The 24,331-nt window shown below is 40.5% G+C and overlaps 2 protein-coding genes across 10 annotated transcripts in view; one reads left to right on the top strand and one right to left on the bottom strand.

The window, feature by feature from the left end:
• Nucleotides 1–3,727, top strand: part of LOC129709148 (TRAF-type zinc finger domain-containing protein 1-like) — a 34,187-nt gene extending 30,460 nt beyond the window's left edge. For all 4 annotated transcript variants that reach the window (XM_055655297.1, XM_055655299.1, XM_055655296.1 and 1 more), the window contains exon 12: nucleotides 1,185–3,727. In XM_055655297.1, the coding sequence (XP_055511272.1) occupies nucleotides 1,185–1,235 (51 nt within the window). In that variant the 3' untranslated portion in view covers nucleotides 1,236–3,727. The remainder of the gene's footprint in view (nucleotides 1–1,184) is intronic.
• Nucleotides 3,728–5,274: 1,547 nt separating this feature from the next.
• Nucleotides 5,275–24,331, bottom strand: part of LOC129709146 (probable E3 ubiquitin-protein ligase HECTD4) — a 168,391-nt gene continuing 149,334 nt past the window's right edge. For all 6 annotated transcript variants that reach the window (XM_055655285.1, XM_055655291.1, XM_055655288.1 and 3 more), the window contains 12 exons: nucleotides 24,037–24,143; nucleotides 22,889–23,012; nucleotides 22,519–22,709; nucleotides 21,722–21,868; nucleotides 19,615–19,734; nucleotides 17,275–17,430; nucleotides 16,581–16,684; nucleotides 13,647–13,868; nucleotides 13,135–13,301; nucleotides 10,740–10,935; nucleotides 9,450–9,672; nucleotides 5,275–8,948 (listed from right to left, as the gene is read on the bottom strand). In XM_055655285.1, coding sequence (XP_055511260.1) covers nucleotides 8,812–8,948; nucleotides 9,450–9,672; nucleotides 10,740–10,935; nucleotides 13,135–13,301; nucleotides 13,647–13,868; nucleotides 16,581–16,684; nucleotides 17,275–17,430; nucleotides 19,615–19,734; nucleotides 21,722–21,868; nucleotides 22,519–22,709; nucleotides 22,889–23,012; nucleotides 24,037–24,143 — 1,894 coding nt within the window. In that variant the 3' untranslated portion in view covers nucleotides 5,275–8,811. The remainder of the gene's footprint in view (nucleotides 8,949–9,449; nucleotides 9,673–10,739; nucleotides 10,936–13,134; nucleotides 13,302–13,646; nucleotides 13,869–16,580; nucleotides 16,685–17,274; nucleotides 17,431–19,614; nucleotides 19,735–21,721; nucleotides 21,869–22,518; nucleotides 22,710–22,888; nucleotides 23,013–24,036; nucleotides 24,144–24,331) is intronic.

Here is a 24,331-nt window from a genome sequence, read left to right as displayed (position 1 = left end):
AGGACGATTCAGTGGTCTGGTATCAGTGAGGAAGAAGCTGTTCCTGAAACTAGTGGTACATGCTTTCAAGCTTTTGTATTTTTTGTTTATGGTGAGGATAAGGAGGGTGGTTTGTGTGATGGACTGTTGCATTGTGATAGAATGCTCTTTAATGTGCATCTGTAGAAGTTGGTAATAGTTGTTGGAGAACTTGCTTAGTCTTCTGTGGAAGTAGAAGTGTAGGTGTGCTGATGACTGTAGCTTCACTGTGGCTGCTCCAGGACACATTGTTGGTGATAATTTAAAGCACTTTATCATCCTCATTGTGGCACCATTGATGTTCCTGCATACAGAAATGCAGACTACCATCTGTGCCACCCTGAAATCTCTCAGCGCCAGAGATGTGGGTTTGATAATGACCTTGGGTGCTGTCTATGAGGAGTTTGCACGTTCTCCCTGAGCCCACGTGGGTTTCTGTTGGGGGTGCTCTGCTTTCCTTCCACATCCCAAATATATGCAGGTTCGTCAGTTAAATGGTCTCTATAAATTATCCCTCACCTGTAGTGAGTGGATGTGAAAATGGAATAACATAGAACTAGTATGAACGGATGATCAATGGACGGCATGGACTCGATGGGCCAAAGGGCCTGTTGCCCTGGCATATCTGTCAATTCAATACAGATCGATCTTCACTAAAAAAACATTTGGACAGCTGCAAGGATAGAAATGGTTTGGAGGGTTAGGGACCAAACATGGGCAAATGTGATTAGCTTAGATGGGGCATCTTGGTCTGCATGGCCAAGTTGAGGCAAAAGCCCAGTTTCTGTGCTGTATGACTTTGTATAGAGGGTGCCAGGAGTCTGAATCTCAGTGCCTGAAAAGGAAGTGGGGGCAGAAATCCTTGGCCCATAATGTGGAGCTGTGATCTGCAGAGCTGTAGCCCTAGTACTGGAAGGTGGGCTTGGGCTGGGTTGCTCTCTTTCACCTGACAGACATTGGGTAGCGCGAGTCCTGTGTGAACACATTCTTTTATTTATAATTAATGCGATTAAAGCAAAACACTTTGGATGGTGGAAATCTGAAATAGAATAAGAAGCTGCTGGAACTACTCAGCAATTCAGGCAGCTTCTGTGAAGAAGGAAATAAAGTTGACATATTGGGTTGATAACTGCAACATGTGGTGTTCTTTTTTTTCTCCATTGCAGCAGAATATACCGAAAACTAGGCCAGAAAATGCTGGAAAGGAAGAGGAGTGATAAAATGGGACTGAGCTGTACATTTCAATGCTGTTCAACTACTAAATTTAATTAATCCTAAACTCAGGACTTTTATTTTCCTCCTATGCAAAGAAAATATTTATCTAATTGCTTTAAGTGGTATTGTGTTATTATTTCCTTTGAACATTGTTTGCATTGATTTTTCTCTGTGGTCTATTGTGAGCTCAGTCTTGAGCCCCACAATAACTCAAATGGTGAACAAATGATTCAGTGTGAAGGTTAAAATGGAAACTGCTAGAAATGTTCAGCCGATCATGCAACATCAATGGAGAGATAATGTTTTGGGTTAGAACTGCAAGGCTGGTAATGAAACCCATCTGCATGATGCAGACAAAGTGGGAAAGTGAGAAAGAATAAAAGGGAAAGTCCAAGATGGCATGGAAAACGAGGAGATGGGGTAGGCAGCTAGACAAGTAACTGAAGATGGTTCTAATAAAGTGAGAATAGCAGAATTATTATCTGAACATTTTGAGCTCTTGTTTGGAATGCTGTAATTTGGCTGGTTGTGCTAAATTCTATTTTCTGTGCACTGAAAGGACCTTGGAAATAATTTTGCAAGTTTACTTAAATAGATGAGTATCTGTTTTGAGGGAGAAATCCCCCCCCCCCCTCCCCAAAGCTTATTTGGCACCCCTCATTGCATTTGGACATGACATGCTGTAGAAACTCACAGCGTTAAACATTCCAAGGGTATGGTTTTAAGTAACAAAATCAATTAAAAAAAGGGTCAGTGAAAAATTAAGACATTAATGCAAACATCAGAAAAGTCCCAAACTATGAACACATTTTGGATGAGGTCTAGCAAAGATCTAGTCTACAGCGTGAAGTTGTTTTTCAGATTTATGATGTGTAAAGATATCCTATTTTTGGTTATTTTGGGGGAAGAGCATGTGTGTAAGCCTTTTTTGCAGTCGTTTTTGCATTAGTTTATTTTTCCTGTTATAATCTTTGACACTGCTAGCTCATTCTTCTGTGTATCATGCTCAGTTTCCGCAGATTTGTCTTGCTTTTGCAACTGCTTTCCTGCCTGCTATTTTGCATTGGATTCTTTGTGCATTCATTTTTTTCCACCTGTTTAATGCACACATCCTTGAATACTGTGCACCGATCATTATTTGTGATCAGTGCGGATTTATTGAGAAATTATCTTTGACTTTGTAATGTTGTAAAAGCTTTAATATATTGTGTATGTTGAGGTTGCATCTCTAGCAGTCATGTAAGGCTGTAGGTTTCTAAATTATCTGATTTGAAATCGAGCTTGCACATGCCCATTTAAAAAACATGGGGGAAATTTATTGGAAATACATTTAAACTTTTCAATTGAGATTATTTAAAAAGGACGTGGGTTAGAATTTAGAACGTTGTACTATGATTATTGCTGGAAGAAATTAGTGTATGTGGCAGTTAATTAGCTAATAGCAGTTTGGACTGGCTAAAAATAGACTGGCCCATGCAAGTATTCCCTCCTTCACTCTTGCTTAGTTTGGGAGCTGATATTATGCTTAAATTACCCTGTTACAGGATGTGAGGGGGAGAAGAGAAAAGGACTAGCATTTTAAACAAAGGAATGTGAATTTCAAGATCTCTGAGGGAAGGAGGGGAGGGAAACCAAGCATAACCAATGTGATTGGGAATGGGAGGATTGAAAGAAAGTTAACTAAGTTTGGCCTGCTTAACTGCAGCGTTGGGATGGTGCATCTTCAAGGAAAGGTTTGAGGAAGGAGAAAATTTAAGATCAAGGTTCATTTTATCCTCGCCTGCATTGACTAGGGAAGGAAAGTGGTCCAAAGGGCATGAGCCATTTTAACATTGAAATTGATATAGATGTGCAAATAGAAATGAATGGCATATAACAAGTTATATTTGTGGTTGTACTGTAGAATTGCTATTTTGGGTATAGTGTAAGCATGTCTTTGATGCAACCTTTTCAATGTGTTAAGAGTAAATACAATTATTTCGTTAACCAATTTGCTGTTTTACAAAAAACTCTCCTCTTGCTTCTCAGAGCAGTAAACCCCAATACAATGACTGGTAACCATTCTTACCATGGTCAGAAGGAGGGAGATTTGCAAGCACTTTTTATATTGAACTAGGAGATACCTTATTTAGAATTATAACATTGTTAGTAGAGATGGAAACTATGCTTGGTAATACATATTTTGTTCAGTTGGAATCGGATGTCAGTTCGTCTTCCTGCTAATTCCACAATGGGGAAAATTAAAGGACATTTTGAAACTTTGTACATAATCTAGGGATTAAATGTCTTCCTAACATTATTTTTCATAGTTTTAAGAACCCATGCTGGGAATATGTAATAATTTCTAAATGTAAGGTGTATCCAGATATTCTATGATCCCAGTTTTACTGCCTCTTGCTGCTAGACTGTGTTTATACATCGTGGAGTCCAGTAGAATTGTCGCTTGTTTTTGGTTAAGCAGCTTGGTTCACAATAAAGTTGTAAATTGCCTGCACCCTCAAGACTGAATCCATGCAACACTGTTAACATAAAACACTGGCAGTGGCATCGTCTCAGTTTGCCAGTAGACATCAATTGGCAAATACAACAGTTATGATTTACACTCCCTTTCTTGCACATTTACTTTGTTATCATTTCCTCTGTGCTTACCAACTCATCAGCAACTACTGTTTTTGATATCCATGTTTTTATTTGGCTTACTTTGTGTGTGTGTGTGTGTGTGTGGCTAAGTTATTAGGGTGGACACCTATGGGTATGATGCCCAAAAATGTTTTCCACGTTTCCCCACTTCCGTGTATAGTTTTCATGTTTGTTAAATGAACCATTGGGTGAAAAGCAGATCATCTGCGTAGGGGTTTCTAGCTGTTCTCACAAGATCAGTTCTTTTTTTTTGTTTAAATTGAAGATCTTATTGCAGATTTACATTTGTACGGTTATGATTCCCTGAATATTGAAAGATAAAGGAAATGTTTGTCAGGACAAATGAATCGAGTAATGCATATAGAATGAAATAGAACCAAGGCATCCCCCAAATGCAGCCATATGTCACGTTTCAAGGAGAGCAGAGAACCGGTCATTAAGAGTGTAGTTTACTTTGGTGCCCTCAATTTACCTCATGGTAGATTTTATTTTCTCCACCAGTGCTTTGATCTTCACCACTAACATTGCTGCTTTGAACCCTGAAACACGTGCTCCATATACTCTACTGTCATGTCTCGTGAATCAGCATAGGCGTGGATATGTTTGGCAGACACACAATCAAGCTGCACATTGTGTGGACTGAGCTTCGTGACAAACTATCCTTTTAAACAGATAATTGGCTATTATCTCATTGTAGTTTTTATCAGCAGGCTATTTAACTGTGTGAAATCTCTAGATTTTTAAATTTAGACAACTAAATGTATTGATTTAGTATAATAAATGTAGTTATGTTTATAGACTTGCTTTGTTGAAATTTGTTGAGTGGAAATGCACAATTGGGATTGTGGTTTGCCTGCTTGAAAGCATGCGTTTGACTCTCAGTAATGTGACTGTCAATGCCAAATGAACCATGCATTTTTGTTTTTCAGTCTGGTTATTCCACAGTGCCATTTAAATGCTGCTCATCCCTTTGCATTCCCTTGCCCATATGCTACACCAACACCTGTGGCTCTGTTCTTTTGACATTCCATCAAGTCCTACAACACTACCTTCCACCCTTCAGTCTTGATTATTGCGTTGCCCTTAGTGTTTCTGCTAGTGACATTGAATTACTACCTTTTTATATCCTGATCATTCCTCTTCACTTTCCATAAAACACCTAAAATGTGTGTTTTTGTGCACTAGTGCATATTTCCTTTGCAAAAAAAAATTCTAAAATCTACTTATTGTTTGCATTTTGATGCCTTTCAGGAAATTTACACTGGATTAATTAGTTCTGCTCAAATGCTGAAAATATGGTTAGAATTATAATGTGTTTTTTGCTGCATGACCCACTTTTCAATGCAGACATTTTGCTTCATCCATTGCTACGTATGTAAACATTTTCCTTGCATGACAACATCTGTTTCAGCATTTTTAATATGAATGTAATTCCCATTCATACATCACTGCTTTAAGTACCACTGCAGACAAGATCAACATTACAGATGATTTTAAGATGCATTCATAAATAATTGCAATAAATATACATCAATGACTGTACAGAGCACATTAACACCTGTATGTTGATATGTCTTTAAAAATTAAACTTTATCTGGACGCTCTCAGTAAAATGGAGCCGTTGTAGCAGCAGATTAACATCACCACAGCCAGCACGTCACTCTGACAGGGCAGGAGCAAAGAGCCAGATCCACACAGGTGTCAGCATCTTGTTTAAAACTGAGGGCAAAGATGAATGATTGTTCAAGCAACAACCTCCACATCTGTCTAAACAAAAACAGCTGGATATGTTGTTCGAACTCCAAGAATATAGAAACCAATTTCTGATTTTATGCATTGTTCCCATTTTACAGTGTGCGGCCTATAAAATGCCAACTCACACACCAGTTGTTTGATTTGAAAAGTGAAGGTTAATAATTCAGTCAACATTACAGGGGCACAACTCTTAACGTTGGCAACAAAGCAGTTCTCTTTTTCATTGCTCTGCTTATTCTTGTTCATTATCAATCTTATCATAGTTGACATTTTTAAAAACCAGCCTGGTAGATACACTCAGCATTTTACGGTGATCTGGTTCCCGAAAGTGTGGACCATGTGTATAATTTGTTACGTGAGAACACTAAAAAATAAACCAAGCACTAACACTTGCTGTGGATCTCTGAACTCTGTCTGCCAAACAACTATAATTACACAAAACCTTCATTCACTCAGTTATTAAACAGGGCCTTCACTGATATACTGCAGGCCATCTGACCATTGCACAGCAAAAGATGATTATGCACCCTAAACCCTATGATAGATTACATTACATTATGTAGCCAGAAGCTGCATATGCCTCAAGCCTTTTACAAGCTTTAAAACAAACACCCTGCACTAGAAAGTGCTAGAGTAAACCCAGCAACATCTGCATGTCCATGGCCCTTTTGACTATTCCTGCTCTCGCTTCTGCTATGTACTTGATAGCCCATACTAGCTTTCTACAAATTGCCCCACACATTTGTGACATCAACTCTAATTCCATAAAAGTGCTCCTCATTAAACCCAGAATAGCTTTAAAGGTAGTTTTAGTTCAAGTTTAAGTTTTACAAGCAATCTTGATAAATGTAACAGGTTAGTGGATATTGCATTAAAACAACTCTTTGCTTTGTCAACCCCATTTTTAAAAAGTAGAATGAACAACTTTCTTACAAGCAATCTTGGGATTATTAGCCAGGATAGATTTGGATTTACGGAATGCATTTTAAGTCATACACAGGCCCCCTGCTGCACATGTTGCTAGTAACCCTGTTTAGGAAATCAAACACATCAGGAACCCAAAATGCTGCAATCGGATCATGGTTTTACTTTCCAGAACTCGTTTTTCCAATTCAACAGGTAACATTCTTCTTGGCTCCTGCATCAATTCGCAAGTTTTACCCAGTAATTTTCTATGGACAACATTAATGCAAAATTAAAACTTATCAAGCAGCTATGGATTTAAACCCAAACATTTGGGGCAGAAAAGAAGTGACATTTTTCAGAGAATAAAACAAGTGCACAGCTGCACGTACGTCACAATGCCAAATTAAATGTTTACAGATCTTTATCTCAAATATGAGAAAACATAAAAATTAAAATAATTCTAATCCTGAACTAAATTTACAACCTCTACAGGATATATCAACGCTGACCATTCTTTCCAAATAGTAGTCAATTCTCCCAACCAGATTAGAAATACAAAGAGAGGTCTGTCCCGACTCCAGTTACTGTCAATTTTTGATGTTTATCTCGTACTTGGTCCTTGTAGTTTGCATATCTTTTCTGATATTCTGCTAACCACGATTACTCCAAACTCCAAAAACAACAAACTGTAAATGATAGGGGTGAAAGTGCCAAGAAAGATGAGCAACAATACCAAATCATGATACAGCCCAATGTCACCTCGAGTAGCAGAGTTTTGATGTGGTCTATAATATTGGCACCAAGGGTAACATTTACAATACAGTTAACCAAGCTATTTTTCAATGAGTCCTGAAACTTTCATGCATAATTATTAAATCGTATAAAAGATATTGAAATGGCCACAAAGTAAAACTTGAAAAGATTATTGACTCGTACGGAATTAGGGGGGTGATTTGTACATCTATCAGGCTATTATCAAAGCCACAGTGGGATAGTTTTCATGAACTAATATTTGTGCTGCTGCTTGAAGTGTGAATTTAATAAAGAAATGATTAAAGGCAACTGAACTCGATTCAAGATTTACAACTCATGCTTCAATCTGCTGTGCCATAAGACAACTTCAACTATTCAAAAATAATTCTAGGCCATACACACACATCTTCACAGGGCAGAGCCCCGGGAGTAACAGTCTGATTTGTTATCCAGCCAGCATGGGGATGGAAAGACCCATTTAGGGGTAAACAAAAATGGTGAATTGGATCCACCAATTGTACATCGGGATCTGACTCCTTGAAGTAAAGTTAAATTTCTAAGTAACTCAAAATACTACCCACTCCAAATCTCATTACCAGGTTCCACTGAATCGATCCATGTTCATAAGTAGAAAATTAACATCTTAAACTGTTCCTCCAGCCCAGCTAATTCAAGCTTCTCGGGTTCTACTTCAGGGTACCTTAAGACCATTGAAAATGGGGAACAGAGCAAGAAAATATTTGCAGCCAAGGATGCAGTCAGTGTGGCGGTATCCAGCAAAATGAGGCAAGGAGAGAGTTGAGAGAGACTTGATCACAAAGTCTGGCCAACTGCTGACCCAGCATACCAACAGCGCACACTGTTTTTGGGGGGAAGGAAAAAAAGGCAAGGCAGCCAGGGTCACATGATTCATACATATCCATCTATAACTAAAAGGTTCATTGCAGGTTGGTAAAAGGATACCTTCCTGTACACCAATCACAACATATTAACTTTGGAGCATTTCAATTGGGTTGCACGTGATTGTTATGACATTTCAGAAGCCAAACTTGATCCCGCTGGCACCTCCTGTGCGCTTTTCGCGAGGAAAAGTCATAACTTTTCTTTCTGGCATGACAAGAGGATAAAATTCTGCTCCAAAGTTAAGATCACGAGTATAAAACAGTTATCCCACAATCAACTAATATTCTGTTTGAACGTGTGTTTGTGTTTTAAAGTTATAGTAACGTACACTGCTGTTGTAGTGAAAGCATCGTACGTTCTTCAATAGCTGCTTAACAAGACAGCAACACACCATATTTAGTCCATCAATAGAAATGGAAATTTACAAAAAGAAAGTTTGCACCAGTGTGGAAGCATTTTGTTCGTGGAATCTTCAGGACGAACTGCTCCCGACCACGGCTCAGATTCCATCCGTACTTCCACCCCTATTCTTTTTTTTCCTTTCTTAAAAGCAGGGTTAAGGAGGTTCTTGGGCATCACCATGTGTTGTGAAAGGATGTGGGAATTCGAGATGCAACCTGCTCAGCCGCTGAGAGGGTCTTCACGGTAGTGGATGGCATAACGGAGTTTTTCCAGCATATTATCGAGTGAGGAATACTGAGGCAGTTTGATCATAAACATACAGGTTTCCACCCTGATGTATCGAGAATCTGGTGAACCTGTGTCAACGTGGAAAAGAGAAATACAAACAGAAATTAAATGACCGAATGGTAACTGATAACACACATTATCTGATCACATGGTATTTTACTCTTACACGTAAAATCAACCTTATATTTTTGCACAAGCTTTTGTTCATTCATTTAGAATTCTTGAGTAACTATCAAGGTTTAAATTTAATGTCAGTCCTTAATTTCCTTGGTTCTGAGAGGGCAATCTCTGAATGGCCATATATGGCTGGGTGTTTGAATGGTAGATTCCTTCTCCCAGTATATTAATAAATATGTTGAGTTTTTACATCCCATGGTTTCATTTTTCACTTTTACAGAAAATTGTTTTTTTACCCCAGCACAATCAAGGATGAGGTTGTGGTGAAGAAATTCACTCTTCGTCTGCTCCTGTCTTAAAAAAAACTGGAGGGTTACAATTCATGAGCAATTTCATTGCACAATTTTGAGTTTCTCATCAGAATTACATATATAAATAACCCTTCAGAGTACCTGCAGCTCCGTCAGGTGGGGCAATCTTCATAGGATATGGTGGAACATGGGCTGTATCTGGACTTCCATCTTTACATGGACAAGTGAAAGGTATTCGTTCTTGGTTACAAGCGAACTTGATGAACTTGCAGAGTTCCTCCTGTGTAAACATCTCCAGTGCTGTCCAAAATAACTCAATGTGCTGATCAGTCTCCATCAGACCCACTTGGTACATGGTGTGAGCCTGGACAGTGGGAGAAAAGTGAAGGAACGGATGTGTTCATAATTAACAATTAGAGAAACATTTACCACCCAGTCTCCCAATCAAGTAATTTGCGTGGACGAAAAAAAATGGGAGACTAGTTACAAGGAGAAAGTGAATAAACATTAGCATCTTAGGGCGAGTCGGTGGCACAACAGCATAGTTGCTGCCTTACAGCACCAGAGACCCGGGTTCTATCCTGACTATGGGTGCTGTCTGTATGGAGTGTGCATTCTTCCTGTGATCGCGTGGGTTTTCTCTGGGGTGGACACGTGGCTACATCCATAAACTAAAGAAGCCCGTGTACAATGGAGGGAAAGCTTGTCAGTCACCCTGGTAATGTTACACAACATAAACAACAAAACTACTGCGTCATGAGACGACATTAGGACCTAGACAGATTTAACCATTGGAGACTACTTTCCTTACCCGAGTATGCCATAGTGATACAGCGTGGACAGGCCCTTCGACCAACAATGCCCACACCGACCAACATGTCCCATCTCCACTAGTCTCACCTGCCTGTGTTTGGCCAATATCCCTCTAATTCTCTCCTATCCATGTATCTGTCCAAATGTTTCTTCAACGTTGCGATGCCACCTGCCTCAACTACCTCCTCCGGCACCTCGTTCCATACACCCACCACCATCTGTGTGAAAATGTTACCTCTCAGGTTCATATTAAATCTTTCCCCCATCACCTTAAACCTATGTCCTATGGTTCTTGATTTCTCTACTCTGAGCAAGAGAATCTGTGCATCTATCCAATCTATTCATATCATGATTTTATACACCTCTATAAGATCATCCCCAATTCTCTTGTGCTCCAAGGAATAGGGTCCTAGCCTGCTTAACCTCCCCCTATAGCTCAGGCACTCGAGTCTTGGCAACATCCTCATACATCTTCTCTGCACTCTTTCCAGTTTGACAATATCTTTCCTATAACATGGTGATTCAGAACTGAACACAATTCTGTGAATGCGGCCTCACCAACGTCTTATAAAACTGCAACGTGACCACCCAAGTAAGAAATGATTATGTAGTAAGTACCTTCAGAAACTCCAGGTTGATGTAAGGCAGACCACAGGTCCTCAGCTCCATCTCCAGGGGTGTTGGCATGGTCAGCAACTGCAAGGGGATGATGGAGCCGAGGCCCGCTCGCACCGCGGTCATGCAGTGAGTGTTTTCAATTTCCTGTATTCTCAGATTTCGGATGGCAACCGCATATGAATCTTTATTCTCCCAACTATTCAAAATGAAGCAAACATCGGGGATTAAAACGTGACACCAAGAATAACGGCTGTGCCAGTGGCACATCACTTAGCATGCAATACAAACATAACAACAAGTTAGAAGAAATGCTGATGAGAAAAAAAATCACAGAAGCTGGGATAAAAGCAAACATTGCTGGAGAAATTCTGCAGGTCAGGCAGCATCATGGACCTGAAACATTACATCTATTTCTCTCTCATACACATTGCCTAACATGCTGAATATTTCTTGCATTTTCTCTTTTTTGTTTCAGATTTTCAGTATCAGCAGTTTCCTTTTGCTTTTTGATTGTATCATGAGTTAATAGGTTTTAGGAAGGAGCAGAATTAGGCCATTCAGCCAATTAAGTTTACTCTGCCATTCAATCATGGCTGATCTATCTTTCCCTCTCAACCCCATTCTCCTGCCTTCTCCCCATACATGAACCCCAACACCTTGCAGCGGAGTTCCAGTCCTTCACCATTCTTACAACAAATTGTTTCCTACTCTCTTTCTCCCCTCCACTTGTTCTTAGGTAGCAATCTTTCTCAGGTTCACATGAACCTAGATTCCAAACATTGTTATGCTTTTTAACCATTATTATTAATTTAGCTTGATCTTATCCTTAACCAAAAGTTACATTTGGGCATCACAACATAAGCCGCTGGGTTATGTTGCACTCCCAGATAGACACAAAATGCTGGAATAACTCAACCCGAAATGTCGCTCATTTTCAATTTGGGACCCTTCTTCAGGCCCTTCTCCACAGATGCCGCCATACTAACTTAGGGCTTCTGGTATTTTAGGCCTTTTATTTCAGATTTCCAGCAGCTGCAGCTGTTTTGATTTTCAAAGGCATTAATGAGCATCGAGGATTCCCAGTTGTGTATTTCACATGTTCCCAAATTGGCAAAACATAATGTGGCAATAACTGAAGATTCCTTTTGGGATGCAGAATGAAAGATAAATACTGCCTAGAACACCAATGATGAACTGTTACATCATTCTTCATCACAGTGCCAAGCACTATTTTATGGGAAGCCAAATTGGGCCATGTTGCATTTCTCACACAGATGCTGGCCTGCCTGACAATGCACTCAGTGACAGTGCGCTTGCAGGGACAGCTTACATCCCAGCGGTATGACTGTTGATTTCTCTAAATTCAAGTTACTCCTGCATTCTTTCCCCTCTCCTACCATAACCGCCCTACTAGTTCCACTGGTCGCATCCTTGAATCCCTGTCGTTAGCACCTCTTCCCCAGCCAACTATGGGCATGATGGACTCCACCCTTCCTGAGGTCATATGTTGCCGGCCCCATTTTGTTCTGGCCTTTTCTCACCTCCAGGGTCCAGGGTCTCGGAATGTTTCACTATGTTCAGTGTGATACAAGAACATTTGTTGCTAATGCTAAAAATAAAGCTGCTTAGCAACATCCAGACTGAATTAGTCATAGATTGATTCAGTGTGGAAACGGGCCCTTTGGCCTGACTTACCTCCATCAGCAAACATGTCCCAGCTACAGTAGTCCCACCTGCCTGCGTTTGGTCGATATGCCTCCAAACTTGTCCTATCCATTCTTAAATGTTGGGATAGTCCCAGCCTCAACTACCTCCTCTGGCAGCTTATTACATACACCCACCACCCAAAAAGTTACCCCTCACATTCCTATTAAATCTTTTCCCTTTCACCTTGAACCTATGTCCTCTGGTCCTCGATTGCCTTACTCTGGGCAAGAGTATTATCACGCAAAGGAGGATGGAGGGCAGAAGCATGGCCCCTTCCAAAAATGTTTTCAGCATCTGAGGCAATACCTCCTACCCGTAACGTTGTGCATTTGGATCATTCTGACTCCGTTCTACAATTCCCTTCACGTCCATCTAAACTTTAGCTCAGAGGGCAGACCGTCAAGATACAAATTGCTCTAAGGTAGGTGTTAAAAAATTACCCTGCTATGGATGAGATACAGAAAGCTGCGATCAACAAAGAGTTGGGGTGGAAGATTACAACCTTCACGGGGTCCGCCCTGTTTCGACGAATGCAATCAACCCGGCGTGCACAATCAAATAAGATCAAATAGAACAAGTTGTTCTACAACTTTGGGCTGTGCACGCCATACGCCAGAAGAAGAACAAAGAGTTAGGTGGGTAAAATAGCTTGATAATGAGATCTTGTGAAGGTTGGGCATTTACTCACACAACAGTGATATCCCTGCCTCCGGGACACAGCTCCACTTCATCGCCTGTCATGGTTACGTAGCTGAATTTACAGCAGGGCTTGTTGGGAGAGTCAGGGCTCTCTGTGGTCAAATGATGTGAAGTTACTTCAGCACACAGTGCCTCAAGTTCTGTCTCGTCATTAATCTGGAATCATGGGAATCATGTGAACGGCAAATCATCAAATTTACTCATTGATTATCCTTTCATCAGCTGCAAATGTGCATTATTCTTACACCAGGTAATCCATAACCTACACGAAGCAGAATTACAATGAAAGGGTGGCCTCTACTCTGAGACCATGACCCTTGGATACACAAGAAGAGGTGGATGAGCAAGAAATCTTGCTTCAAATCCCCTCTGCCCGTGTTAAACATTTGTAGCTTTTGGGGTTTACCTTAAAGGTAAGATGTCTCAAATAGAATGAACATTCAGGAAATAGAACAGGAGAGCATGCAGGGGCAGAAGAATTTGATCTTGAATATTACTTACCGTCTCAAATTTTTTGATGTAGTTGTACGTCAAAATGTCCACCTCCTGTAAATCCCACTCAGGGTCCAGCGGCTCACCAACAAGTGTTTTCCAAAACGTCGGAAGAAGATCAAGAGGGAGTGGGACATCTGCTCGGATTGCAATTCCAAGCAACTGCCCAAAGAAATGTAGTAGCTGCTCCTCTGTGTATGTTATCGGGCCTGGGGTCAGAATGTGCTTGCCCTAAAAGATGTACAGATATAAAATGAACAATGGGATTGCTTTGAAAACCTTGGATAATATTAATACAATGGAAATCACCTGCAGCAGATTATAATTCAGATCAGTTTAGTTATTGTCAAAGTGCAATGAAATTCCTTGTTCACGGGAAGCTCTCAGATTAGACAGTACTGATACAACAATAAATACAATAATATTATACAATACAAAGGGCGGCACAGTGGCGCAAAGGTAGAGTTGCTGTATTTCAGCGCCAGAGATCCGGTTTGATCCCGACTACAGGTGCTGTATGTACGGAGATTGTACGTTCTCCCTGTGAGTTTTCTCCAGGATCTCCGGCTAACTCCCACACTCCAAAGATGTACAGGTTTGTAGGTGAATTGGCTTGGTATAATTGTAAATTGCCCCTCGTGTGTGTAGGATAGCGTTAGTGTGCGGGGGATGGCACGGACTCACTGGGCCGAAGGGCCTGTTTCTGTGCTGTATCTCTAAACTAAAAATATGAATGCAAAACAGCACAATATTGCAAAATGTTAGTGCAATCCGAAAGTTGCTTAAAAAAATTATTAAATTACAATAAAGGAGTAACCAAATGAGGAAGAGTTAAGACTGGGAGTACGAGGCAGCAATTCCAGGGATTAAGTGTGAAAGAGGTTATTAGTTTAGGAGTCTGATAGCAGTAGGAACAAAAACATGGATAGATGACATTTTGGGTCAGAACCCATTTGTCTGAAGAAGGAGGTTACACAAAAAAGCTGGAGAAACTCAGCGGGTGCAGCAACATCTATGGAGCGAAGGAAATAGGCAATGTTTCGGGCCGAAACGTTGCCTATTTCCTTCGCTCCATAGATGCTGCTGCACCCGCTGAGTTTCTCCAGCTTTTTTGTGTAACCTTCGATTCTCCAGCATCTGCAGTTCCCTCTTAAAAACAGTCTGAAGAAGGATCCTGACCCGAAACGTCACCTATCCATGTTCTCCAGTGAAACCGCCTGATCTAAGTTACTCCTGCACTTTATACCTTTTTTGTTTGTAAACCAGCATCTGCAGTTCCTTGTGACTCAGTCTTTAGGAAAGTAATTAGGGAAAGCCTGAACATTAACATGGGAAAGGTATTTAAAATTCTGATTATATTTTGTCTGATTTACTGGTATCAAGGTTTCCTGCAGGCACTCATTTGGAAAGTAACTATTTTGTGATAAATTAAATCCAATAATTTTATTTTCAGTAGCTCATAGAGTCAGAGTCATGCAGTGATGCAATAGACAATAGGTGCAGGAGTAAGCCATTCGGCCCTTCAAGCCAGCACCGCCATTCATGGCTGATCATCCCCAATCAGTACCCCGTTCCTGCCTTCTCCCCATATTTCCTGACTCTGCTATTTTTAAGTGCCCTATCTAGCTCTCTCTTGAAAGTATCCAGAGAACTGGCCTCCACCGCCCTCTGAGGCAGAGAATTCCACAGACTCACAACTCTCTGTGAGAAAAAGTGTTTCCTCGTCTCCGTTCTAAATGGCTTACCCCTTATTCTTAAACTGTGGCCCCTAGTTCTGGACATCCCCCAACATCGGGAACATGTTTCCTGCCTCTATCATGTCCAAACCTTAATAATCTTATATGTTTCAATAAGATCCCTCTCATCCTTCTAAACTCCAGTGTACAAGCCCAGCTGCTCCATTCTCTCAGCATATGACAGTCCTGCCATTCCGGGAATTAACCTTGTAAACCTACGCTGCACTCCCTCAATAGCAGGAATGTCCTTCCTCAAATTAGTGGACCAAAACAGCACACAATATTCCAGGTGTGGTCTCACTAGGGCCCTATATACTTCTTTGCTCCTATACTCAACGCGTCTTGTTACAAAGGCCAACATGCCATTCGCTTTCTTCACTGCCTGCTGTACCTGCACGCTTACTTAGTGTGGAAACAGGCTCTTCGGCCTAACTTGTCCACACCGGCCAATGTGTCCCAGCTACACTAGTCCCACCTGCCCATGTTTGGTTCATATTCCTCCAAACCTGTCCTATCTATATTCCTGTCTAACTGTTTCTTAAATGTTGGATAGCCCCTGCCTCAACTACTTCCTCTGGCAGCTAATTCCATACACCCACCACCCTTTGTGTGAAAATGTTTTTGTTGAGTGGATAGATGTCTGGAAACTACTAGGACAGCTGAAGATGTCAGTTTTATTGATAGCATTATTGGGCAGTAAAGTGCGCCTGCTAGCATAGGCTGTATTGTCCTTCCTTGTGCAGTAATGCTCCTGTACTGTTATTTTATTTTGAAGAGAAGCAAAGAAGAATAACCCTCATTCATCGCCAATGGTCATTGAAGTCAGGTTTAAAACTAGAGGGTGATTTTCTCAGCAAACAATAAGCAACCAACGGCAAAACACTTTGAATGCCTGCCTGCATTAACGCAATGCATTAAAACCCTCTGATTTACTAAAGAGAATGGCAAACACTGGGAATGGGAATTAAACAAAGACCTAATAGGTCAGTCAGTATCTGAAAGAGAAAAGGCAGTCAGTGCTCTGGGTAGTGCCGGCTGCCTGATTAGCTGTGTATTTAAGACCATTGTTGTGGTCAGTGTATAATGGAACCTTTACTTTGTGATTTCTAGGTAAAATAAATGCCTAAAATGATCCATGTTGTCATCACTTGAGTTTCATCTGAACCACATTCCCCAAACACTCAACTGGTGTCTTTACAGCAATTACCTTATTCCTGTTGGCTGCAGAACTCGGACAAGGCACAAGGAGCGAAAGTGCTGAACTCTGTAACTCTTTACATACTTGCCACAGAAAGTGACGGAATGATCCACCTGGAATCCAAACACACACACACAAATGCAGGCATCAGTAGGGAAGTAACATATAGAGAATGACAAGGGAATATCGAAACGTGGGAATATTTCAGGTTTATGGTTGTTCATAAGAATCGGAAGAGTGAGGAAAAGAGTTTTAAGTTGTGAAATGGTGGCAGGACAGAGGATTTATTCTCTGTATTGTTTTCTCTGGAGCATCGGAGGCTTAGGTGAAACCTGATGGTAGTATATAAAATGATGAGACATAGCGACAGAACCTTTTTCTCAGGGTAGAAATGTCAAAGACTCAAGGGCATGGCTTTAAGGTGAGAGGGGACAAGTTTAAAATGAGGTGTGCAAGGCAAGTCTTTTTACTTTGGTGGTGGGTGCCTGGAATGCACTACCAGTGGTGTGGTGGTGAAGACAGATATGATAGTGGTGTTTAGCAGAATGAGGGTTGTTTTGAGAGGTCAAAGAAACCGAGATGCTCGAGCTGGACTGGGGAAAAGTGAAGGGGTTTGGAAATAAGATATCAATACGGACTTTATACTAACAGGTATCACCCATGTTTTGCTGGAACAGTTCTCAGGATAATTCTATTTCCTTACTTGTTCCGTGTACTTCTTCACCAGTGAAGCGAATGTTAAATGCGTAGGTTGGGTCCCCACCACTTGCCAGCTTGACACAGAGTTGGGTGGAAGACACTAATGCCAGCTGCCGTGCTGCCTGGCAGAAGTAAGTGTTCTCCGATGAACGAATTTCACCTACAACCATTAAAAAACAGTAAAACCATGACGAGTGATTGTAAGTGGCACATCTCTAATGCCAATGCTCATTAGACAAAGATTATTGACAAGTACATATCGTCCAGTAATTGTCAGCTTTTTTATCATTTGGGTTTTTTGCACACTTCAGTGTATTCCTTTATTTCCTTAATACTTATGACATTTATTTTTACAATAAACAAATAGAAAAAATCATATTTGAGTTGTTAAAAGAGGGGATTTATTAATCTTATATATGAGAGTCGAGCTGTGTCTCCAAAAGTGGCTACAAAATCTTATTTTATCCTTGCAAAAATGTAATTATTTCCTTAAATGTCATCTTTTCTTAAACGCTTTTTACTTTGAATACGTAATTTGAAGAGACTGTCTTAAAAAATTGATTAAACATGAAAATAAACTCTAAACTGAAATGTCACCATGTTAACATTAAATTAAACAAGGTTTTAAACTATAAGAAAGAGACCAGCAAAATAAATGCAGGCTAAATATGATTAAAATACACAAGGAAACGCTAGACTGAAGTAAAAGACCCAAACTGTCAGGAAAGCAATGTTACAAAACCAGATAAGAAAAGATGGTTGAAGATAATGCCATTTATTACCAATGAGTTGCCGTGTCTGTAAATTGCCCCAAGTGTTCAGAACCAAAAAAGGAAAGTAAAGGCAATAAACACGAGGAGAAAAAACTGATAAAAATAAGGATTACCAAGGTACAATTGTAGAAAACATTTGGATTGAGAATTTAACGTTGCTAGGAATACATCTGGTAAAATCAAGCTGGAGAGTGCAAGGCAGGGGAATTAAATGGGTTAACTCAACATAACAGAGAAAATAATGACAAACGGTGAGTATGGCATAAATAAAATCCATGTTCATAAAACCAACAGAGCACACAACAGCATAAAGGAAAAATGGAGAAAGCAATGTGTGAACAAATAAAAAAAAGCACAGAGACTAATGATGGTATCCTTTATATTCATCTGAATTGATGGAGAGTGCCTATTTAAATTATCAACAGAGAAGCTGTATCTCCATTGAAATGGTGTGGTCTGAAGTGAGCTATGAATTCTAATGCTTCTGATTGCTAACATTGAACCAAACCATTAGTCTCTGCTAAGCCAATAACCCTCAAATTATTATTTGAGGATTACATGTATTTCTGCAAAAATTCTCTTGGAGCAACCAACCATTGATCATCAGGCCTAAGATTTAGCATTTTCTAGGAGTTTAACATTTCGGAAAGTGGATGAATTGTCGGTCCATCATAGTCTGTTAAAAGGAGGAATGTAGGAAACTGTGGGGGCCGACTATGATGACAGGCGATGGGAATGAAGGACATCTAATGTCGTTCTTTTAGTTAATAACAAGGAATCACTGTATAATTGCCAGCCCATTCGTTTAGCTTCAGTTGTAGGCAGGCTTATATGAAACAGGTCTAAAGGAATGTATAAAGATTTCATTGGTAGAGGGTCCAGCACCTCGATGCAATCATAAAGGCAGCGTGCCAGTGCCTCTTTTCTTTTACCGGGATTTGCCCTGTCTCTGAATACTCTTACAAACTTTTACAGATGTACTATAGAAAGTATCAAGACTGGTTGCATTATGGCCTCGTATGGCAATTCCAACAAATAGGATCACAAGAGAGTGGTGGTCTCAGCTTGGTCCATCATAGGCAATATCCTCCCTTCCATCATACACATCTACCCCAGGCCTTGCCTCAATTCAGCAGCATCTATCATCAAGGATGCCCACCATTTGGGCCATGCCCACTTCTCACTGTTATCATCGGGAAGAAGGTACACACCACCAGCTTCATGAACAGCTACTTTCCTTCTATTGTCAGACTCTTGAACCGACCTACACAACCCTAATCTGGCCATGACAACAGGTCACTACTGTTCAACTCTTGCACAAATATGGATTATTTTTCGAATTATGGTTGTTAATGTCTTGTATTTTTTCTAGTCTTCTTTCTTTTCAAATTTTGTGTACTGTATAATTTGTGTAAAATTTGCTTTTTATACATTTTTGTCTTGAATCTATGTGCCTTTGATGCTGCGGCAAGCAAGGTTTATCATTGTACCTGTGCAGCATCGTACTCATGCATATGACAATAAACTTTGTTAATGGGACTATTTATAGTTTGTTTTGTTCCCCCTCTTACCTCCCACAATTTCCAGTGGATCGAGTGTTATTTCAGGTGCTGCATGGTCTGCCGTTCGTTGTACTGTGGCATTTAGAACTCTGTTCATCACAGCTACTTTGGTATCGTAAAATACCAAGCCTAAGCAAACAAGAAGTGAAGAACAGCTTTGTTAGAATAGTTATAAACACATCCACAATTTGCTCAGGTTCACTAAATAGTGAAACATTTACAAATATAGACAATATGTGAAATTAGGCCGAAATATGATGCAAACAAGTAGAACTGGACCATGATATTGTATCAATTATAGAAAACTACAATGTTAAATCCTGCAATGCTGAGAACTATATTCCGCACTTTGTATCTTCCCCATGCACTTTATTCTATTATCCCGATAACCTCAGTTAAAAAATCTCAGTTAATAAAATCTAAATTCATCCAACCCATGAAAGATTGTAGATAATTGTAGGATTATTTTTGAATTGGCCTCGAAAGGAAACAGATCTTCCCAGATTTGATTCCTAAATTTTAAGATGATGCTCTAAAGTTCACAAACACTTCTATCAGCTGCTGCCTTACAGCGCCAGAGACCTGGGTTCGATCCTGACTATGGGGGCTGTCTGTACGGAGTTTGTATGTTCTCCCTGAGACCTGGATTTTCCCCAGCTGCTCCAGTTTTCTGCCACACTCCAAAGACGTACAGGATTGTAGGTTAATTGGCTTTGGCTTTGGTAAAAATTGTAAATTGTCCCTCGTGTGTAGGATAGTGTTAGTGTATGGGGATCGCTGGTCGGAGTGGACTCAGTGGGCCGAAGGGTCTGTTTCTGCGATGTATCTCTAAACTAAACAAAATTAAATAGTTCCCAATGCTTATCTATTTTGGGTCACGTGAAAATGAGATGATTGGGGAAAACGCAGCAGGCATTTACCACCCATATCTCTGCATTCCAGGAGTTTACAACTTCGGAAGGAAAGGAAAAATATTACTTGAGCTGGACTGGAGGGCAGTGAGGGAAAACAAAAGTTTCTTTTTTGCAGGGGCTGTTCACTTTATGAGCCCCTGGTCCACTCCTCCATTCCCACGGGTCACTCCCCATCCCCTGGCACTTCCACATGCAACATTTGTCCCATTCCACCATCCAGGGGCCAACGTAATCATTCCAGGTGAAGCAGCGATTACCTGCCTTCTTGCAATCTCATCGACTGCATTCGGCATTCACAATGTGACCTCTTCTATATTGGAGAAGCCAATTGCAGAGTGGGCGATCGTGACCTCTGTTGTATGCCACTTTAATTCTCAATCCCACTCACTATCTGACCTGCCTGTCTATAGCTTCCTCCACTACCATAATGAAGCCCAACGTGTACTAGAATATAGACAAAAATGCTGGAGAAACTCAGCAGGTGCGGCAGCATCTATGGAGCGAAGGAAATAGGCAACGTTTCGGGCCTAAATCCTTCTTCAGACTCATTTCCTTCACTCCATAGATGCTGCTCCACCTGCTGAGTTTCTCCAGCATTTTTGTCTACCTTCGATTTTCCAGCATCTGCAGTTCCTTCTTGAACGTGTACTAGAATATCATCACCTCGGCACTTTGCAATCTTCTGGAATAAACAGTATTCTCCAACCTCAGATAAACTGCTCTCTCATCATTTCTTACCCCGTTTCCTTTAAATGTCAGTACTTTGCTCTATATTACCCGATTTGTCATAACTTATATCTATACAGGTTTTTTTTTACTTTCGCCACATTCCTCCCCAGGTCTGCTTTAGAAACAGTAAACCCATTCTTCCCCCAAGAGGAAGGGTAGATGATCCAGAACATTGACTGGTTTCTCTTTCCACAGTTGACTGAGTTCTTCCAGCATTTCTGTTGAGGCTAATTAGGTGATATCAAATTTGCTTGATCAACACTTAAGGAATGGTCAGACACAAACCAATTTCTTGGCACTATATATTTTAATATTTTTTGTGTTCTTAAACACCAAAAACATTTTGAATTTTAAAAGTGGTCTTTGCAAAATATCTTTCCTTCTCTCCACATGGTCAAATGGCTTCATTGAATACTATAATGCAATTAGTCCTGAAAACAACATGGAATCTTCCAACAGGAAGAATATCTAACCTTTAGATTCTCGTAGCAGTGCTGCAATGCTGTCCATATAGGTGTGTGTCTGTCTGAGCTCTACCAGAGGGAGGAAGAATGTCTCCAAAGTGTTGTTCAAAGACTGAAGCAAAGCAAAGCGAAGCCGAAGGCTTTCAATTGGAACATCTAGGGATAGTGAATGAAAAATGTCGGTAATTGTGATACAGAACGAATGGGAAAACACATGCTAGATAATATTTCATGGGATGAAGTCTTTTATATACTACTATTTGTAGTTATTTAGACTGCCACCAAACAGTTTATGTCCAAAACAGTTTATATCAATTGAGGTACATGTTAAATGATTTAACACCAGTTCCAATAACCATACATGGAAGACAAAGGCGGCATGGTGGCGCAGCAGTAGAGTTGCTGCCTTACAGCTCCAGAGACCTGGGTTCGATCCTGACTACGGGCGCTGTCTGTACGGAGTTTGTACATTCTCCACGTGACCGCGTGGATTTTCTCTGGGTGCCTCCGCAGCTCCAAAAACGTACAGATTTGTAGGTCAATTTGACTTTGGTAAAAATTGTAAATTTTCCCTAGTCTGTAGGATAGTGTTAGTGTACGGGGATCATTGGTCGGCATAGACTCGGTGGGCCGAAGGGCCTGTTTCCACACGGTATCTCTAAACTAATCCACACCTCAATTCAAATCATTGTTAATAGCAAATAGAATTTCTATTTCCTGATCCAGTGAACATATTTTCTATCCACAAGGGCCGAAACTCCAGTGTAAATGTGGCAATTTAACCTGATGAACAGCACAAAACCTACTCAATAAACAGGCTATCCTCGGGTCAGGCACATCTGCAGGGTCAAGATAAACTTCGTGAGGATGAAGCCGGCTTGGACTGATGGCAAGATGGCGGCAGAGGCGGTTGACATATTGTACAAGTGCAACATCCATCTCCAGTGTCCATTTTTTGCAGGATCTTTGGGCATGTCTGGTGTCAATGCAGGCACACCTGTTAGAGACAACAAAGCTGCTTAGACTGTAATAGAAATGAAACCAAGCACGACAGCACAACATGGTTAAGTCTATTGCAAAATTCATCCAGAATATTTGCACATCACTCACTTTTTACACTGTGATAGATGATATGTAATAACTTTTGTAATATTCCTCCAGTGAAACCACACTTACCTTTCAAAGTGAAGGTCGTATCCGCAGGAAAGGATTGCTCGCCACACGCTTCGGATGTCTTGCTTTGACCGATCAACGACAAATTTATGGAAACCGTCTAATGTTAAATACTTTTCCTCTGGTGCTGTAGGAGAGAGAAAGATTTTGTGTTAAAATAGTTGCAACCTGCCATCTGTTGAGTTGCCTCAAAACCAAACATTTCTTGCTGACTGGGAAGCTATTTCCAATGCCGAGGCTGGGAGATTTCAGGTCCAGAAAATATTTACAAAATACGTTAGTAAAATTCATGTCAGGTCCAATTGCACAATGTGGAAAAGAAAATAATATTAGCAATTCATATGGGTGAGTTAAGTTTAAAAAACTTATACAGAGAAATTAGTTTAAAACAAGCTTGCCCAGAATGGGAGGTACATTAAAATGCTGGAGAAACTCAGCGGGTGCAGCAGCATCTATGGAGCAAAGGAAATAGGTAATGTTTGGGGCCAAAACCCTTCCTCAGACCAGAATGGGAATGGCAGATACAAGCTCTCATTCCTATACTAAGTTACTTTGCAAATCTTTGGAATTCTCTGCTTCAGAGAGCTCTGGCTGCTTTATCATTCATTCAGAGGCATGATAAGCATGATATTTTTATATTATAGGGAAACTAAAACGTTTTAGGGATCAGACAGGGAAATGGAATTAAGGTCAAAGATCAGCTGTGATCCGGGTTTGATCCTGACTACGGGTGTTGCCTGTACGGAGTTTGTACGTTCTCCCTGTGACCACATACGTTTTTCCCCGGGTGCTCCGGTTTCTCCCACATTTCAATTACGTACAGGTTTGTAGGTTAATTGGCTTTGGTAACATTGGAAATAGTCCCTAGTGTGCAGGATAGTGGAGGCGTGTGGGGATAGCTGATTGGCGCAGACTTGGTGGGCCGCAGGGCCCGTTTCCATGCTGTATTTTTAAAATAAATTGAACTAAACAGACATGTGGCCTACACCACTTCCCCATTCTACGGAAATGTTTTTTTTTTAATGGTGTAGAAGATAATGAAAAAAATATCCTTACAAAAGCTTTTCACTCAGTACACATGACAATAATAAACTACATTAAACCTTCTCATGGTGGTCACTGGTTTTGTTGATAATTATAAAAAGACTTACCTTCTTGTTTCTTTGCTGGTGACTTCTCTGGGTCCTTGTCATCAGGTTTGCTGCCCTTTTCTGGTGACTTTGCTTTCACAATTGGTTTCTTCTCACTCAGCGCAGTTCTGTTAAAAGAAAAGATGCTTAGCATGAATTCAATTTTCCTTTTGAGTTATTTTAAACTCTCTATGACATTTTAGTTTAGCTAACTGGCCATGGTTTCATCACCTTTAGATATACCTCAGGTGCTGTGACAGAGAGGAACTGGAAAAGGCTCAATTTATGATGCCTAATTCATAACGTGGCTGTTCTG

The sequence above is a fragment of the Leucoraja erinacea genome, chromosome 25 (genome assembly GCF_028641065.1).
Source record: "Leucoraja erinacea ecotype New England chromosome 25, Leri_hhj_1, whole genome shotgun sequence".
Taxonomy (NCBI): Eukaryota; Metazoa; Chordata; class Chondrichthyes; order Rajiformes; family Rajidae; genus Leucoraja; species Leucoraja erinaceus.
Note: the sequence above shows the minus strand (reverse complement) of the source record. Positions and strands in the feature narration are given on the sequence as shown.